The sequence below is a fragment of the Candidozyma auris genome, chromosome 6 (assembly GCF_003013715.1).
Source record: "Candidozyma auris chromosome 6, complete sequence".
In the NCBI taxonomy this organism is placed as follows: domain Eukaryota; kingdom Fungi; phylum Ascomycota; class Pichiomycetes; order Serinales; family Metschnikowiaceae; genus Candidozyma; species Candidozyma auris.
In genome coordinates this window covers 641,851-661,468 of record NC_072817.1, presented here as the reverse complement: position 1 = coordinate 661,468, position 19,618 = coordinate 641,851, and the positions used below count along the sequence as shown (strand labels likewise).

General features: G+C 45.8%; 4 protein-coding genes across 4 annotated transcripts; 1 reads left to right on the top strand and 3 right to left on the bottom strand. All coding sequences in view use genetic code 12, as the record gives it.

Moving 5' to 3' along the window:
- Positions 1-1,792: 1,792 nt before the first annotated feature.
- On the bottom strand, positions 1,793-2,880 carry CJI96_0004977 (uncharacterized protein; the record flags this gene model as incomplete). The annotated part of the gene is made up of 2 exons (XM_029033997.2): positions 1,793-2,590; positions 2,863-2,880. The coding sequence occupies 2 exons, from the start codon at positions 2,878-2,880 to the stop codon at positions 1,793-1,795; spliced, it is 816 nt and encodes a 271-aa protein (XP_028891560.1).
- A 445-nt stretch (positions 2,881-3,325) lies between these two features.
- SEC7 (Arf family guanine nucleotide exchange factor SEC7) lies at positions 3,326-8,872 on the bottom strand (the record flags this gene model as incomplete). The annotated part of the gene is made up of 1 exon (XM_029033996.2): positions 3,326-8,872. One exon carries the CDS (start codon positions 8,870-8,872, stop codon positions 3,326-3,328), a length of 5,547 nt encoding a protein of 1,848 aa, XP_028891559.2.
- A 1,262-nt stretch (positions 8,873-10,134) lies between these two features.
- Positions 10,135-15,765, bottom strand: FAS2 (trifunctional fatty acid synthase subunit FAS2; the record flags this gene model as incomplete). The annotated part of the gene is made up of 1 exon (XM_029033995.2): positions 10,135-15,765. One exon carries the CDS (start codon positions 15,763-15,765, stop codon positions 10,135-10,137), a length of 5,631 nt encoding a protein of 1,876 aa, XP_028891558.2.
- Positions 15,766-18,273: 2,508 nt separating this feature from the next.
- On the top strand, positions 18,274-19,284 carry CJI96_0004974 (uncharacterized protein; the record flags this gene model as incomplete). Its single annotated transcript, XM_029033994.2, has 1 exon — positions 18,274-19,284. The coding sequence occupies one exon, from the start codon at positions 18,274-18,276 to the stop codon at positions 19,282-19,284; it is 1,011 nt and encodes a 336-aa protein (XP_028891557.2).
- Positions 19,285-19,618: the final 334 nt, after the last annotated feature.

Below are 19,618 nucleotides of genomic sequence, written 5' to 3'. Positions count from 1 at the left end.
GACACTCTCAGGCTATGTGTGTGACTCTCTTAGGTGTAGAGAAGGATTACGTCCAGAAATCGCACTGGAAAGGTATGAGGCTGGCTGAAGCCTGCGAATTCCGCTATATAAGCTTTTACTTCTTCTGTTGCTCCTCACCGCCATAATTGGTTGCAAAAATGTCGTCGCATGGTGAGTGAAAGGGCCCCTCCGTGGACCCCACGATATCTTTTCAATGACAACTCCTGTCCTTAATTCAGTGACAGTTCTAGATTGAGATGGCCATTTTGAACAGAGTTACACACTCTTCCCTTTATTTGGTACACTACACGCCGAATTGACCCAAACCTTGCTAATCCAGTCACGACATTGTCGTAGGCTCCGTCGAACAAACGTGAGCTCCAGTGATTCTCTACATAACCAGGAGTATTGGGATATTTGATCAAGAATTTAAGCTTGTATCTAGTTTGGCTTTCAATTTGTAAGATTGTAGAGTCCATGATCTTTGATTCTCTCTTATATGGCGCCTAAGACAATGACCTTGCACTGATCTACCTGGAGAAGTCACCTCGCTGCCTGACTCTTATACACACAGAGTCAATTAGACGACTCTGATAGCCTTGTCCACTTCAGCGTGTACTTTTCAGTGAGCGATACAAAAGCAGGCTAAGAAGGTCTTGAGTAATATCGTCAGTCGAAAACTACTTGGACTTGTGTAAGTGTGTATTCTTGTTCTTGTCTAGCACTGAAGCCGGTCAGTAGCTAATACTCGGAGTGCTCGTTCGTGCGGTAGATGGGCAGAAGCGTTTTGTTCAGGGACTTTCGTCATTATACATGTGTTCTGCTGGTAGTTCAACCGATGATATGGAGTGAATGATGACTGTTATTGAGCAGTGTAGTGGGCTACAAGTGGACCATTGGGTAGTAGAGAACGTTAGAGAGATTTTTCCAAGTCGTGACAAGAACCAAGCACATATAACATCTGGCTGGGCTTCAACCTTTGAATCCACCTCTTCCTATTATATGCCAATGTGTGAGTTATTGTGAATTGATTAAAAATAAGTACCAGAAGAATTCAGATGCAATAATAAGGGATCAAACCCTTTATTATGACTCTGGCAATTTTGGCAATTAAGTCTCCCAAACCAAACATAAATAGTGCACAAGTCTCATCAATGTTGAGACAAAGATCTCACTTTCACTCTGTGTCTTGCGAATGGAAGAAATTAGTATAGCACCAAGTGGCTTCGAAAGCTGCTCTTGGTGATATCAGAAAATAGAAGCTTTCTGCAATCCCATGTACCTTTTGAGTGAAATCGATGCTTGAAGTCCACCTCTTAGGTAGAAAATACAGAGATTGCCATTACAATAGAATCTACCAACAACATGATACTCTCTTCAGTCAGTAAGTGTTATCCCTCTCTGTGACGTGATGAACAAAGATGCTGTTTCACCAGCTTGAAAATGCACCTTTTACTTCCTTGTTCTATAGTTCAAACCCTAGCGTAGCGCTAACAAACGTTAGCTTCCATTGTGGTTGAACAGCTAATGTCTCTAGCGAGCATAACTGTTTCAACTTTCCTCTTCAATCACCATTGCTGTTTCTACACCTCTGCATTGCCTTCGAGCTCTCTACGCTTACTTTGGAATGAGCGCTTCGCCAACTCCTTTATTACTTTGTTCTACTACTGGTCTTAAAACCTGGCCATCGACCACTTCCGTGTTAATTGGGCTAATATTTCGTAGATTGCTCATACTGAGTGTGCTAATGTCAAGAACTCTCGCTTTCTGGCTTGTAGATCACCAAACGCTATTACTTCAAAGATGGGAAGTTCTGGTCGTTCACCGCTGGGGGCTGGTTCTTTCTACCGTTGTTGCCTCCCTTGGCACCGCCTCTGGCGGGTCTGCCGCCTCTGGTGCCCTTGAAGCCACCTCTGGACTCGTTCTGAGGTCTGCCAACCTCATCGGCAAAGACAGCGTCGAAATCCAAAAACTTCTTCTCCTTGGCTGCCTTGGCTCTCTGCTTCTTCTGAGCAGTGCCCTTGAAGTACTCCTCGGTGTGCTTCTCCACCTTCTCGCCAGCAGTCCACTTGTCCTCGGCACCCTCGTTCGCGGATCTCACGGTTCTCTTGCCGCCCAACTGGTTCTCAGCAAGTTGCAACTCGTTCAAGTAGTCTTGCAATGACTTGGCAGCTGGAGGAGCTGGCTCACCCTTTTCGGCGCTGTCCTTCTCTAACTCAGCCAAAGCATCGCCGGCAGCGTTGGTCTCATCGTCCAATTCTCTCTTATCGTTAGAGCCCCAGCCCTGCTTCAACTTCTTCTTCGAGTCGGTCTTGCCAGTTCTCGAGTGACGGTCAAATGGCTTCTTGTGCTCCTTGTGGGATGGAGTGCTCGATGGAGCAGCCACGTCCTTGTTGTTGACCTTAGTTTTAAGAGCAGCCTCGTTGCCTGTTGGGCCCTTCTTGGGCTTTCTGGCTCTAGCTGGGTCAGCCTTTGGTGGGGGCACGTCAGCCTTCTTGGACGATGTGGTATTCTTCACAATCTCTCTTGGAGGCTGTGGTGGAACCTGGGAATCGTCCTCCACGTCGTTACCCAATAAAGCGTATAAGTTCTGGCTGGGTTAGTAGCTGCAAGGATTTTTCCGGGGTAACTAACGAATTCCGAACCCCAATCAATTCTTCAGACAATATTCCAATTCGATCAATTGATTACCAAATATCAATTCCCGTCATATATTATTCGAATACTCTATATTTCACTGTATCTGGTGTCCAATGTCGGCCAATTTCACTTCCCAACACCCGCTTTGGGAACTTGTCTCACGATGAATTGGGGTCTGAATCTCGCGAACTCGTTGCTTTAATCCAACTGGACTGAACATACCTTGTTTTCAAAAGACATAGTTGTCGTAATTCGACAGCGTTCGGAGTTGAGGCAAGGAGGAAAAGGTTATAAGGAAAAATTTTCATAGAAGAAAAAAACCGTCAGAGCGAACTTTCCCAACGAAAACCCGTACCTCCCCTCCCAAGGTCGACCTGTTCAGCCAAACATTCGAACCTCGCCACAACTTTATCAAAATATATCAGGTGACATTTTATTGCAGAACCACTTTCAAAGCAGGTTGAGTTTCTTTCTTGACGCAAATGAGAGCTAAATTCCTCAAACCGACAGAGACTTTGCGGAATGCAACTTCCCCAGTCAAATTGCTGCGAATTCTTCTAGCGTCCCTAGGTCGTCCACAAAAAAAGATGGGTCGTGTGAGCACGTGATGCGTGACCGACATATGGGGCCTTGCAGGTCCAAGAACCGTACCACCTTTTTTTGCAACCAATTCGCAGGAATACATTTAGCCTTGAAGAAACACGTCGCCAACTCTTGTTAAAAACATCTGGTACGCTTTTCTCAATTCTTGCGACATGCCTCTGTTGAACAAAGCGAGCAACAATTTATACATGGTAGGTGCGTGCTTGTTGAAATCGGCTTCGTCGAGCTCAACGAAGCCTCTGAGAATCTCAATGGTCACTGGTTTCCACGTTGATATGCTCTTTTGCTGGTTGGACTCGTCAAACTCGGCGAATTTCTCCACAATTGCATTTGAAAGTGGCACAACTGACTCGAGTATTGTATCCTTAGCTTCTCCACTCACCTTATTATTGTCACAATAGAGCCTGAACATTATGTTCAAAAAAACGGCCGAAGACATGCTTTCTTGCTTGAGCAAATTGGGAAGTCTCTCGATCACACCGGCGTTCCAAAGTCTGACCCTCAAATCATAGTCATCATTAAACGTTCTTGCGAAGTTGTAACTGGACTTCAACAAATGAGCAAGCCTCATGAGATGTTGGTGTGGTACGTTGTCGTAGAACGCCTCTTCGACTGAGAGCTCCAGTAAAGTCTCGATCATCAACAATTGAAGAACACACTTGACAACAATGGAAGATTTGTCCTTCGATCTTTGCAATCTCTCCTCGTTTTCATCAACGATTGGAGACGATACTTCTTGAGATTGCATAGAAGAGTCGTTCAAATCTAGAGGAACATCTATACTATCATCTTCAGACCCTCGTTTCTTCAAAGGATCCAAGTTAAACAACTCGTTGGCTGTAGTTAGTTTAAACAACGACTCGAACGCATCAGTAACAAGGTTCCATTGTTGCTCACTGAACCGGTTTGCGTTCCTGACCAAGAAGTCCTGTAAGCACGACTTGCCGGTTCTGGCGATGGTATCATTCTCTTGACAAATACAATTGATGAATAAGTCCAAAAACTCCTTCAACATAGGTGTAAGGTTATCGAAATACTGGGTGAAAAGCGACACCATGCTATTTAAAGCTTGGATCAAGGTTGTGGAAACCCAAAACGATAACCTGTCGCGCTCTGAGATGCTTCCATTCTCCTCGTACTTCAATTTCCAAGGGCCCGTCAACACACTAAAGATAGGGAACAAAAGCTTTTGAGAAATTTCCTCCCAAAAACCTTCCTTGAAATTTGGACCGTAGTTCAGAAGAACATCAAAGAAGTGGGTCAATGTTCTAGAGCGGACCTCAAGTTCCTCTCCAGTCATGATGATATCATAAAATCCAAAAAGAACAGGGAACCAGAGTTTTCTCGAAGAGTCAGCATTTTCGGATCCAGCAATCATTAATTTACCGCTCTTACCTTGCTCTTCCGTCAACGTAGCAATCCTGATGATCATCTTCAGTAACACTTCAAGGGAGAGTAGACCAACCTTTTGAAATTTCTCATTTTTAGCAAACTGAGTGAAGCACTCAACCTTATCCGAAAAAGAATCCTGGATGCGAACCTCTTCGCTGTATTCTTTGTTGATGGTGAAGGCCAATTTATAAGCCTTGGTTACCAAGGAATCTTTCTTCTCTCGAGCTGCTGCAGTGAGAACCTTAAAGATGGTCTTCCAGCCAGATTTGATTTGAGACGCATTAGCCAAGACCAAGTTATTCATGCATTCAACAACCATGTCTTTCACGTCGTAAGAGGGGTTGTTTATGATGATGTGCTCAAAGGGTTTCAAGAACTCTTTTTGGAATTTAAATTGAGCCAATTCCTCAATATTCATAAACCTTGAAGACAATTGACGAAGTGAGTCCAAAGCGAAGAAGGACACGTTGACGTTCGGGTTACATCCAACGACGTTGAAAACTTCGCCCATAATTGCCCATAACTGAGACCACTCCAAACGAATTCTGCTCATGTTATAGTAACAGATGTCGACAACCTTCTGAAGGGAGAACATACGTGGGTTTGAAGACAGTCCTGACGACTCAATCTCTTCGGACACAACTTTGCTAAGAGCTTCAATGAAATCCTTAATACCCTCACCTGACAATTCGGCACTGTTTGTGAACACTTTGTCCATAGCAACGCTTAGCTCAGTCCTCGACAAGAGCTGTGCAGCCTGAGGAGACAAATGTTGATTGTGGAACTTCATTGATGCAGACTGCGATGGAGTAAACAGACTGAAGAAACCAGATGAAGTTGTGCTGTCAATGGACGTTCTGTTCACTAATTTTGCAACAGAGACATCGGGAATCGAATCTTGATCAACACCTTGAGCAATTAGCTGCAAGCGTTCAAGTTGTGAGATAGAGGTCAACACTTGAATCCAGTCTGATTTGAGATGGTTGCCTTCATTGATGGCAATATCTAACATGATGTAGATGGCTGATATATTTTTCGGCTTGATGTTTTCCATGTTAGATAAACTCTGAAACTGTACCAACGCGCTGATATAAGATTTCTTCGCGTATGGTATATCAAACATACAAGCAATCTTTATGGACAATTTAATACCCTCGAGGCACACATTGGTGATATCTTCCTCGTCAAATTCCTTGAATGGTGGAGTTAAACCTGCCAAAATCGACATCCATACTGTTTCAAAAATAGTCCTTACATGAATAACGTGGGAAGCGGCATGGAAGATAGCACTCAGAGAGTCATCGGACTTCAACTTCTTACCCAAACTCTTAACAAGCTTCTCTGTCTTCGTTGACATTTCTTTAGAGGCGTGCAAATAGGCCTCTTTCGTCAAGTCTCTACCTCCAAAGAATCCTACCGAAGATACGGGAGCGACAGATGTGTCACCTGCAAGAAGAGCAGCATGTTGTTCGGATTGCAACTTGATCTCATTCTGCTGAATTTCATAGTAGATTTTCTCGAGAAATTCTCTTGGCAAATCTTTACCGTCATCTATACCTCCATTGTTTGCAATGAATCCGTCCACTGTCATTCTTTGCTTGACTTGAGGAGAATGCTGATCTGTATTCAACATGACCACAGAGTATGCAAGAACATACGCTGTATCGGCGTTTGAAAAGATACCTGGGTTGCCAAGTACATAACGCTCGGCAAATTTCAACATAAACCTGTCAATCTTTTGTGCTTCCCCTGGTAATCTGAAGGCCTGTAAGAATGTTCTCATAGCATCAACGAAGCCGGTATTGTTGAAGTTCATCTGATCCACGAAAGCATGCATGATGGCAACGTTCTTCTCGTCACCATCGCCAAGAAACTCACCAATGGCTGCCTTATTCAAGGTCTCAGTATTGAGCAAAAACTTCGCAATGTCCAAGGGATCATCTGACGCTATAAATCCGTGTTCAATCAAGCTTTTGATACCCTTTCTCGGTTTCGAGTTGAATTGTCTTACTCCTTCCAAGAAGGCTTTCTTTCTTTGTTTCAGGTTTTGGAATTGTTCGGGATCGTCGTGGATCTCTGAAGGCTCATTGTTAGATACAACAAATGAAGCATTTCTCGAGTTGGTTTGACTATCGTTCGGCGACTCAACGTTGGAGCTCCTGCTCGCATTAAGGCTAGTTTTCGAAGCGCTGTTGATGCCGTTACTTAGCTTGTTGGATGTGTGGAGACTCTTCTGAGCCCATGAATAAAGGGATCTTAAGAAAGCAACTGTGCAATTAATGGATGTGATCTTCATCGCGTACTCAAGGGGAAAGAGATTGTAGACGTCTGGCTCAGGTGGCTTCGATGAGATTGCTGTACTTGTCAAGTTGCTGATTTTGCTTATGTCATACAATGATATTCCTTTGCGGCCATTATCACGATAAGCCGCTTTTTGAGTGGATGTTACTTCGACACGAGACAAAGATAACTTTGTAAGCAAGTCCACGATCTTCTCACATATGTTGGGTTGATTGCTATCGCAGTCGTAATTCAAGTAAAACTCGATGAGGCAACGAGAGTCGTTGCAAAGGCGCTCAATAATTGAAAGCAAGTAACGCTTTTGATGAGGAGTCGAAGTCTTCATCTCAGCAACTGGCATATAAATCTGCTCCCAAAACACGGGAATTTCCATTTTGAAGTCTGAACGCAAATTAGAGATCAAAAGCCAGTATATCTCCAAGGCTAACTCGAAGATTGGAGCTAAAGGAGAAGCGGCATTTTTAATGAGTGCTTGACACAAATATGAGCGCACGGCATCAATAAGACGAGTTCTGTCATCAGAATTGTTGGAGAGAATTTCCACATCTTTGCTCAAAAAAATGTCAATATTATTCTTCAAAATTGTGTGGATGATGTGCAAGGAAAGAAGTTTTGAACGAACAGAATGGGACTTCATATCAACATTATCAGTATCGAGATCTTTGATTGAAAGCTTGCACATGGCTCTGAAAATCAAGAAGGCGTCTTTCACAGCTATGTCTTCATCATTTTCCGAGGCTAAATTAGCTTCATTCACTCGTTGCAGATCTATGCTTGAGTTTGTGTTTCTTTCTAATTCTGCTAGCGTGAGCTTTTCTTTGGGTCCGCTCTCCTCTTGTGTGGAGTCTTCCGGTCTTAGGTTGATGTTGCTGCTTGACTTCGACATTCTAGACTTGTTTGCAAAGGTTTCATGCACTCTCAGGAAGATGGTGCCAATCACTTGAGTTAGAGTGCCCTGCGCAACCCCTTGGTTTCTTGAGTTTAGCGAAAAGATGAAAACATTGTAAATTTGTCTCACTGCTTTCAATAGAGATGCCCCGTGTGTTGGCATTAAGACGATGCTGTGCATCAATGCTCTGACAACTTGCAATTCAACCTCAGGATCCGTGCCTTCACCTTCGAAACATGCAGAAACAACATCCACGGAGTCGTCTGTGAGCTTGACCCTATCACTCTCATCTTCAAACAGCGCGTAGTCGAAAAGCTTGGCGAACAAATCCACAGCATTGCGTTTTACTTCGTGACTGCCCAACTCGCACGCCAACTTCAAAGCTTCGTATATGACATGAGGATCTCTCGACGAAGAGTTGTTCAAAGAGTCGATCGCCCGTTGCGTAGCGTTCTTCAAGTTCTCGTTCTTCTTCGCTTCCTTGCTGCTCAAAATTTGCTCGAATGTCTTGTTGAATATTTGGATATTGTCGACTGAAGCATTGAAGTACTTTTTGGCAGGTAGCTGCTGCTCCTTAGGTGCCTCTTCTTCGTTGCCGATGCTGATTTTGGGTAGTGGTTTGTCGTGGGCAAAGCCATTTTGCTGGAAGTCATTCGGTTCGTTGGCCTCTGTAGTCTGATCTGCCTCTGAGTCATTGGATTTGTCATTTTCGGTCGACTGATTCAAATCTGAGTGGTTTTCGCCTCTGGCTTCTTCATTGTCAGGCTTATCAGATGCTGATTTGCCTGTGATCTCCTCATTGGGGTCGCCTTCATGCTTTTCATTCAAATCAGCGCCATTAGCACTAGTATCCTCGATAACTTCGCCTTCTGCTTCACCAGGCTTGTCCTGGTTCGCCTCTTCGGCGTTTTCTTCGAGTGATTTTTCAATTTTCGCTTCTTGCACTTCGATTGCTTCGTTTGCGAAGCTCCTGGTTCCAGAGACCTCGTCTCTAGGTGCCTCACTGGCCACCTCTCCCGAAACTTTCGGTTGTTCAGTATCACTCATGAATGTCCAATTGAAAGATTGTCGTTTCGTGAAATCTTTTGGTGGATGATAATTTCAAAGACGCTTTTAAAAAAATTTTTTTCCACGTTCACCTCAATGGCGTTCGGATACTCTTCCAATCGTTAAACTTGTGGCCGATTTGTCCTTTCGGATACGTGCTTTTTCTGCCTTGTTTGTTCCGCACTCTGGGGGGAGGTTTTTTAGGCGAAGTGGGCCGCGCACTGCACACAGCACGGGCAGGTGGTATAGACCGTTTTCTTAGATCTGCTACATTTGCCAAAAATGATGAAATATTGGAGTACTTGAGGGAAACTCGATTTTAGTCGATCTTCTTTTAAAGAGATGTAAACTTATTCTCAGCGTGACAGAAGAAGTTTTTCCAGAACTATCGATTAGGAGCCCCTATTGGCTAATGATAAGCGGCAAAGTGAGCTTGTGAAGATTTCGAGCTAAACAGGGGACTTATTTACGGAATCGTCGAAGGGGCCAAACTTACTTTGACTTTAGGAGATCCGGTGAGTTCATTGGAATTTGATTGTGATCTGTGCCTGAAAGGAAGAACTTGCGCAGCAAAAATGGCTGCGAAGGGCCCCTCCAAGGAGCAGAAAAAGCACTAGGTTCCCGGGAAAAGTGGGTCAAATTCGAAGGTCACTACACTTGGCTTTTGTCTTGCCTGTGCACTGGAACTACAATTTCTTGGCTGTTTGTTGCCGGTCTTTAATCTGCCTTTGGTGTCTAAATTCACCGATAATGGACTTTCGCAGCCATCTGGCTTCCACGGGGGGTCACAAAATTTAATAAGTCATGGTCAAGGTTATATTTCCCAGGATCTATAAAGTTTCTTTTGATAATAAGGATGCTTCTCGATGCAGAAAAGCCGTCCTTTGTAGCCCACCAATCTAATCAATACCTATGGTTAACTGCCACCGAAAACAGTCATTCACTATGTAGAGTACTTGATTATTGGCCTTATTGGAGATAGACATCAATTGAATCGAATCTTTCTCGTAATGAGTTTGCTGATGCTGTGATAACACGAGCAATGTCAGAAATGTATACGTGAACCATAACGATATCTAGTAAATTTACTTCATAGGATCGTGACAGAAGTTGATTATCTTGTTAGAACCAACTAGCAAATCAATCGATACGATTAATAAAAAGCAAGTACATTTAAAATCAGGCGTATCACAGTGAACTTTTATCTACAACATCACGTCTCTATCAAAATCAATTACAAGTACAGACGGAGCTAACTCACCTTAAAACTCGCTGAGCGCAACAGCGGTGGCCTGGAAGTCGTCGTGAGAGATAGATACCTTGACGTTCTTGACGCCAGCAGCAGCAGCAGCCTTCTTGGCCTCACCAGCCAACACAACAGTAGGAGCACCCTTGGCGTCTCTGACAATCTCAATGTCTCTCAAAGCAGCACCTGCTCCTTTAGACGAAACACCCAAAGCCTTGAACACGGCCTCCTTGGCCGACCAAGTGCCGGTGAAAGATGCTCGAGGATGGGCAGCCTGGTGGGCGTAGGCAATCTCTTCCTCGGTGAAGTTTCTTTCGATGAACGTCTCATTTTCCAAGTTCAACTCAGAGAGCAATTCAACATCCACACCGACACCCTTGGAGCCATTGTTCAACGAGGCTAATGCCTTTGCAGTTGAAGCAGCGTTGTTGGAAACATAGGCCTTCTCAGACTGGATACCGTTCTTCGAGAAAACAAGGCCGTTCTTGCTCTCCTCAACTCTGGCCAATGGGTCCAAGTACACTGGCTGCTCCAAGTCGTCACCGTATGGTGCTTTGTCCTTAGCCTTGAACATGGAGTTTCTCGTGATGGCATTGTGCATGTAGCGGTAGGCTCTCTTGTTTCTGGCGGTCACTCTGGCAGCGTAGTCGTTGTAAGTGGTCTTGTCCAAAACAGCGTACAAGTAGTCTGGATGGACGACAATGGCCTGAGCACCCTTCTGTCCGAAACCAAAAGAGGTCACAGAAACCGCCTTGATACCGTCGGTCTGGATCGATCTCAGTGGGTACAAGACGTACTCAAAGTCTTGCAACATCTTGTCGACATTGTCAGCGTTTCTGTTACCTGGCACAATACCAGAGTTCAAAATTTGAATGGCACCGTTCAACATCCAGGCACCGGCAGCACCCTTGGGGTGACCAGTCAAGTACTTCTGGAAAACGCCAAACACTGGATTACCTTCAGATCTGCCCAAGTGTTTCATCATCTCGTTGATTGTAGCACTCTCATTCTTATCGTTGGCCTTGGTAGAAGTACCGTGGAAGGAAGCAACACCCAAGTCGTCGATGGTCAAGCCAAAAGTGGCCAAAGCACCTCTCAATGGAGCAATTCTAGGGTCAGCCTTGTAGAAGTTGTTGCCCCATTGCTTCTTGGCGTCAGCAACCTGTCTGCGGGCTTCTCTGTGAATCTCCTCAGCTCTCTCCTTGGTGAAATCGTCGATGGAGAAGTCAGCGCCATACTCATCTCTGGCCAACTCGGCCTCGTCACCCAAGAAGTCAATCTCAGACTCTTCCCAGGCGGCGATCTGGGCCAATCTTTGCTTCAACTGTCTGTTTCTGTACTTGATGTTCAACATAGCCAGTGGGTACTTCAACGAGCCGTGATGCTCTCTGGCGGTGGTCAAAATACCCTTACCTGGAGCAGGCACGGAACGGCCGATTTTGTCGGTTGCCGTGGCAGTCATGGCCAAAACAGCGTAGATTGGAACACCCATCTTGATGGCCAAGTCGGCGGTCATAATTACCTGGATACCGGAACCTTGGGCCTCCATGAAACCGTTTCTGGTGGTGGTGGCCGGTCTGGACATCTCAGATGGGGTTCTGCCGTGGGCAAATTCGTCGACGGCGTTGGAAGTGGCGTTCATGTTGGCGAACTCGTAAGAGCCTTCCTCCTGGAAGTCGTCGTAGCCACCAACGATACACACCTTGGCCTTGCCGGACTGGATGGTCTCAATACCGGTGTCAACAGACTCAACGGCAGTGGCACATGCACCAACAGGAGTCTTGATAGGACCGGAGGATGAGAGCAACAACATATTAACCCAGGCAGCCATGGTGTTGATGAAGGATTCTTGCAAGATATCGTTTTGTACTGGCATGTCTTTGTAACGGTCCTTGAACATACCTCTGAGGGCAGATACACCACCCATACCTGACCCAGAACAGTTACCCACCTCAGACACATGGACATATTTGTAAAATTCGTATGGGTCAGTGATACCAGCAGACAAGAGGGCTTCGACGGTCGACACGAGAACGTACAACGTGATAGGGTCCACCTGAGAGATGGTATCCTCAGGAATACCATAGTGGCGGGCGTCCCAACCGGTTGGAATCTGACCAGCAACCAAACGGTCGAATCTGAGTGCCTTGGGCACGTAGAGGGTAGCGCCGGCCAAAATTCTAACGGTGTACTCGCCAGTGCCCTCAATCTCAAAGATCTCACACTTGTCGCCGTGCTGATGCTTGTACTGCTCGGCAGTTTCTTTGGAGGCCTCGAAAGGCTCCATGTCGTGCTGAACAACAACTTCCTGGATCATCTGCTTCTTCTGAGGGTCGTAGCCATCGAACAACTCGGGCTCAATGAGACGAATACCAGAGTGCTCCAATATCTGCTCCTCGTACTTGGCCTTCACGTCCTTGTCGTCAACAGGCTGCTGGGTCTTGGCGTCTACCCAACCAGCGTAAGGCTTGCCCTTGAGTGGGCCGTTGTGGTACTTGATCAAGCCCATGATCCAGGCCATCTCAATGCACCCTTCCAAGGAGAATTCACCATACGCTTCCATCTCCCAACGCGTTCTGGAGTTACCCCATGGACCAACTTCGGCGAAACCGGTCACCACAATCAACAGCTCCAAGTCCAACATACCTTCCAACTCTGGAGCGACCTGCTTGATCTCGTCATAGCTCTTCATGTCGGGGAAGCTGAATGTCATGTTGGCACGAGGCTGCACGGTAACCTTGGAGTAGTTGGCATCCACACTGTCGCCATGGACAACCTTCTGCTCGATCGACTGCTCAATGGAGACGGCTCTGCGAACGTCAGCGTTTTCTACCAAGTCGGTTCTCAATTTGGAAGTGAACTCCTTCAAGTTGTCGATGAACTGCAACCCACCGTTCAAGTCAGCCATCACTGGCTGCTCCTGGCACAAGTTGACGATCTTAGGCGTCAAAAGACCCAAGATGTTGAAGGCCATTTCCTTCTGCGAGAAAGTTCTGACACCCATTTTCTCGATGCCTTCGGCAATGATGTTGTTGGCACTCATGAGACCGGTACCTCTGGTCCAGCCGATAATGGCGCCACAAATGGTGAGCTTGGTAGACCAGTCTTCAGAGTACCATCTGTTGAACAAGGTTTCGAGAGAGATTTTCGACTCGGAGTAGAGACCGTCGAATCCAAAGGTTCCGTGGTTAGGAGACAACGGCAACACAACTTGCGCTGGACGGGTGTCAGTGGTCTTCTTGGCCTTGACGGCACCCAAGAGACGCAACAAGTTGGTCAACATGATTCTGTGGGCCAACTCGGACTTGGAATCGATGTTGTCCAAGCCGTTACCGTTTTCAGGAATGGCTGCAAATGGAATGATGGCATCCAAGTCCCAGCCCAACCCGTTCTTACTGTCGTAGATGTAGTCAACAAGAGCATCAACGTCCTGTTTGGAACCCTGGTTGAATGGCACCACAATCAAGGTGGATCCGGCAGCACCGTATCTTGAGTACATGGACTGGTAGTATTCAGTAACCTTCTTGGAGAATCTTGAAGTGGTGACCACAACCTTGGCACCACCAGAGATCAAGCCCTGCAAAATCTCTGCACCAATGGAACCGGCACCAGCACCTGTCACCAACACGTATCTGTCCTTGAAAGTCAAACCGTTAACAGCACCACTTTCCAAGCCGTCCAAGTACATAGCAGACAATTTGGGATCGTACTCCCAGCCCAGCTTGGTCTTTCTCTGCAAGTGCAAGAAGGGAATGGTTTGTGGTGGGATAGTCGACGACACTGGTTGCAAAATCGAGGTCTTGTCTGGCAAAGAGGCGATTTCGTCGTCGCTAGAGGCAGCCTCCTCGTCAGTAGGAGTGTCAGAACCAGAGCGGCGTCCCAAAGCATCTCTGGTAACCTGCTCAGTCTCAATTACCTGAGATTTTTCCATGAAGTCGGTCAACTGCTTGTATAACTTCTCAAGTTCAAGCTTGGTGGACTTGGAAACGGAAGCTTGCTTGGTCATGGCCTTGTACACTCTAGCCAAGTCCTCCTGGATGGTAGGCTGGGCATCTCTCTTGGTCAATTTACCACCCTGGGCCATCTCGTAGACGTACTGCTCAAACTTCCTAACAGACTCCTTGTTCACCTCGCTGTACACGATTTTACCCTTTGCATCCACGGTGGTCTTGGGGCCAGTAATTCTGGAAACATCTTTGTAGACGGGGTCCACATCCAAAACCTGCTTACAGTTGTCAACTAACTGCTGGCCCAACTTCTTAGCAAGCTGGTAAGTCTCGCCCTTGTACTCTGGGGTGTGGTCAATATGGTATTGCATGAACTTGATCAAAGTAGGTGAAGCTCTGTTCATGATCTGGATACACTGGCTGATGGTTTCTCTGTCGACAGAGGTCAACTTCCCGAAAATGATGTCAAACCACATCAGCAAAAGGTCTTGACGGGCCCAGTTCCAGTAAGAGTCGTAAGTTCTAGCTTTCAAGTTGGAGAAGATCAGTTGGATACCCTTGGCGTAGTATTCGCCGTGCTCGGCCTCCCAAAGATCGAGCTCCTTCTGCAAAAGAACGGCGGCTTCTTTTTCCTTGATGAAGGACTTGGCGCCCTTGTTCAAGTCCAATTGCAAGTAACGAGCCAATGTTTCAAGCTGTTGCTTCGCCAAGGCCTTGTTTTCAGCGGCCATGGCATCCAAGGCAGCACTATCAATAACAGCACCTCCAGCAGCAGCGCCAGAGCCGCTAGCCGAACCGGAAGAAAGCGAGATGCCAGCACGAGAAGCGTATTTCTGTGCCATCTGGTCCAAGAACTCCTTGGCGTCGTTATCGGAGCCCAAACGAGCAGCAGGCTCATTCACCAAACAGAACAAAAGCACCGAGTCCTGCCTGCCAGCGCCCAAACCGTAACGAGACTCCAAGTACTTTCTGGCGTTGGTGATGGAAAAGCCACCAGGCATCTTGGAGCTCATTAAACGGCCAATGAGGGATGTGGACGTCTTACCTAAGGAGCCGCTGAAGGAGTCCTGGAACTGCTCAGCTAATTCCTCCAAAGGTGTGTCTTCAGGCTTGTCGGGAGTAGAGCCAAATTCTTTGCCCAAATCACCAAGAATTTCGTTTTGCACAGTGGATTTACCATTGACAAGGTCCTTGATTGGTTTGCTCATGGGCACAGCGTCAAGCGGCTTCTTGAGCTTCTGGGCCACCAACACATGAAGAAGAATTGACGCCTTGACTGGTTCATCGGGAATGGACTCAACGGGACCAGCTGGGGCGGCTGGGGCCGCAGCAACTGGAGCAGCGGGGGCGGCTGGAGCAGCTGAGGCAGCTTCCTTCACCTCTTCCTTAGGCGCTTCCTTAGGCTCCTCTGGAGCTGGGGGGTCAGGGGTATAGTAGATTTCCTTGGGGTCTTTGGCGTAGCACAAGACTTGACGCTGCAAAGAAAGAGCAGCATCGTACGACTCGTATTTGGCTTTAATTGTTCTCAGGGCCATTCCGGCCAAAGTTGGCGAGGGACCGATCTCAACGACTCTCTCGGTATTATGGTCTTTTAAGAAGACATCTTGAGTTTCGATCCACCTAACAGGGGAGGCAAACTGGTAGGCGAGAAGCTCTGTGAGCAACACGTGCGAGAGCTCTTGTTCGATTTCAGCCTTCATGGGTTGGGGGTGTGGAAAAAATTGGTTGCAAAAAAAACCACTGGATAGCTGTAGGAGGCCTGCTCGGAGTATATATGGGTCGCAGCCGAGCGAGCGTGTCTGCAGGATGAGATCTAGTGTTGGATTTGGGCACAAGTTTGGTTGTTGGGGTTGTCATTGAGCCGACCCACGTGATATACAGTCACGTGCGCCTCATTGATCTGCACCCTTATTTCGAGCTCATGAAGAGAGATAAAGCTATTTGACACCTTTCACAAACTCTCGGAAAGTATCTTGTTTCCCAGTCAGCCTCCATCACTGCCATAGAGTCAGCTAATGTCACTTTAGAGAGCTATGGTGAACATTGTGTTCTGCATATTGATACCGACTGCAATCGATAAAGTTGGTCCCTTCGCGCAGATTCTCAATAAAAAAAGACCAACGCCAAAATCGGTTGTGGTAGACCACGCGAACCAGGTTGTTGTATGCAGAACAGCATTTTGTGGCAGGGCCCACATTTTTTTTTTTTTTTTTTTTGGCTTATCGAAGGTAGCTTTCTGAGGCGGCCGGAAAGCGAGAAGCTCAATGAGGCTCAACAAGTGAATGTTTGTTTCTTTTTTATTGAACTTGAATTTTGGAAAGGTCGTGCAAAAACGAAAGCAGTTGGGAGTATTTTTTGGCAACTTGACGATTTTTGTATTTTGCAGCCACTCAGCTCCCGAGAGTGGTAAGAAAAAAAGAATATAAGAATAAAGATAACAAGTCGAAAGCAGATACCAATTATGGTCCTCAATATTGTGTTATTTCTGAATAGGCTCGTATATATCTATTCTTCTTATTGGCATTGTTGTTTTTTGAATATTTGTGCCACAGAGCTCTAAGCATGGGCTAGAATAGAACTTATTTTTAAGGCAAACAGTCGCAAAATGACCTCCCTAGGCCCTTGCTTTTGAACCAATGTCAAATGTTGATTATTTTTCTCTTTCAAAATTCTCTATTTGTCTCGTTATTGACCTCTGGACTAACTATGTGGGCCAGTGCATGGTAGCGTTCAAGGCCATACATACAGAAGTAAGTAAACTCGTAGTTCGATTTTTTTTTTTATAATTGAATATTGATTGGCTCAAAGCTCCACTTTAAGTTTTAGAACTTTAATTCGAAATTCTCTCGTTTCTCGTTTGAAATGCCTTGTCCAGGGAAAAACCAGGCTTGAGTAACTTCAAGCAGGTGCGAGTTGTATGCTTAAAGAGACCAGTTAAACATGGTTTTACTACTTTTGTACGACTCTGGCAACTTTTTAACTATGATAAGTGAAATTCAATTTGCTACACTATCAGCCTTATATTTGTAAGTCCTGCTACAAACTGCATTTATACTCTAAAACTGCCAATGGCTGCGAAAAGTAGAAACAGCATTGTTTGAACACAGCACACAAAAGTTCAGCCTCCAATGTAATCTCTCATGATTTGCAACATTACATCACAACTAGATCATAAACCAGCAGTAGAATGCATCGAGTGACTCTCGGTCCAAAATCTGGCGGCCTCTTCTACCCTCTCTGCCTACATACAGTGACCGTTTACCAGTTACCCGCATTTGGGACAAAAGACTTCTACTTTTTTTTTTCTCTTTCCAATTTCTTCCCCATATAATATACGCCTCTTGAAAAACGTTAATCAGCACTTTGTAGCCCCAACGCGTATGCCTTCTCGGGAGCCCTGGAGGTATTCGGTTACCACCAGTTTAAACTGGCTCTGGAGAACACTTTCGCATGTTGGAATATCGACCCTGGTCATCTCCACCCTGAACAGCCTTCCTTCGGGAAGTTCATGCCATTTCGGGACTATTTACATGATCAACATCTCACGAAATTCTCCGTATTCCATTCGCTTCAAATTTTATGCGCCCAATGACTTCTGCTACGTTTAGATAGTAGTCAAAGACGCTCGATACCAACTACTCGAGCTTTGATATTAGATATCTGACTGCTTAAAGGATTGGGGTCACCTAGGTCTCCACGCAATTGCGTAATTGAAAGGTTTCGGGAGTTCCTGATTACCGAAACCGATGATAAGTTCTCAAACTTGTGCTGGTGTATGACGTATGGCTGAATCTTCCGATAGTAGCAGTCAACTTTGTTGAAAAAGCAACTGCAGGTTCATCTTCTACAATAATGGCGATTTCAGCTTAGCACTCATATTTGCTTCACACCCTTATTTGTGATTGCAAGCACTGAGCATCCACGCACTATAGTATGGATATGTGAGGGGCCGATAAGAGGGACGGAATTGAGCGAGGTGCATGTATAATCACAAGCGAGGGTCCTTATCTCCACAAAGCAAAATAGGGTATCTCTTATCTTATTCTTCGTAAATATTTAGCTACCTTCGCTTCCCCATAGTTCGTCAAGGCGGATTTTCGGTTTAGCCGCGGGACGAATTCCGTGGGTTATGATAACGGGGAAAAGGTAGATGAGGTGCAAGCTATATAAAGAGAAACCTCCTAATGCTGACGTCACCACCAACTGCAATGAAAAATATTCCCTTGGATATTGTCGACATCAGCGAGATCAACAAACCCACAGCCCTTGCACTTCTTGAGGCTGCAAAAACACAAGGCTTTCTTTTTGTCAAGGGCCACTCGTTCTCGAAAGATGAACTAGACACAACTTTCAAGCTTGCTGAGTCCTTCTTCAAGTTACCCTACGAATACAAGTCGAAACATGAAATTGATGAATTCAACCATGGCTACACAGCCAGCGGCATGGAGACTTTGGACCCTGGGACCCTGAAGAAAGGTGACCCAAAGGAGGCTTTCAATATTGGAGGTTTTGATTTTGTCCTGGGAGAAACCAAGAAACACCTTCCTGATTGGTTTGATCAGGACCCTCTGAGACGTAGGCACATCAGCACGCTTGCAAAGAAAATGTATGCCACAACTTTACGTCTTTTGAAGCTTCTTGCTATTGCTTTAGAAATCGAGCCAGAGGACTCGGTTGACGGGTCGAAGTGGTTCGAGTCAAGATACGATGCTTCCCAGGAATCTGGCAGCACTTTGAGATTCTTACACTATCCCAGCCCCAACGATGACAGTCCCGAAGTCAAGATCCGTGCTGGTGCTCACACTGACTACGGGTCAATGACTTTGCTTTTTCAACAGGAGAACCAGGAGGGATTGGAGATTTACTCCCCAGTGACGAAGAAGTGGGAAGCTGTTCCGTATGTTGGTTCTGATAACGAAGCCGAGGGAGCTCCAATTATTGTCAATATTGGTGATCAGCTTTCCTTCTGGACAGCTGGTTTACTCAAGTCTACCATTCACAGGGTCAAATTCCCTGAAGGTACACGCAACAAAGACAGATACTCTGTGGTGTTTTTCAGCCACCCCAATGACGCTACAGAATTGTGTCCCGTGCCATCCCCGATCATAAGAGCCAGAAATGGACGTGGGCCTCAAAAGGCTGGCAAAGTGCTTACAGCTAGGGAACACTTGGATCATCGCCTTGCTGTCGCTTACGGAAAAGCTGTGGAGCTGACTTAATTCACGCTGGATTAAGCTGACACATGGAGAATGGACTACTAGTTATGTGTGAAGGTGCTAAATGTATGGTTTGAATATATTCTTGTGTGTACTTTGTGAGGTTAAGCTTATTTAATCTGCAAATTTCTCTATCTTGTCTGTCGAATTACATAGCCATCTATCCGTTAAGAGAGACGAAGGATACGAACTTGATATCCAATTGGGGTTCAAGGGCCGATAATTCAAAGGACTGATTAATCAACATATCTTGCTGGCGCTTTCATTTATGTTTGAAACAGTTCAAATAAACTCAACAAATATCTGTGGAGCTACAAGGAAAGAAATCTTTGAGATG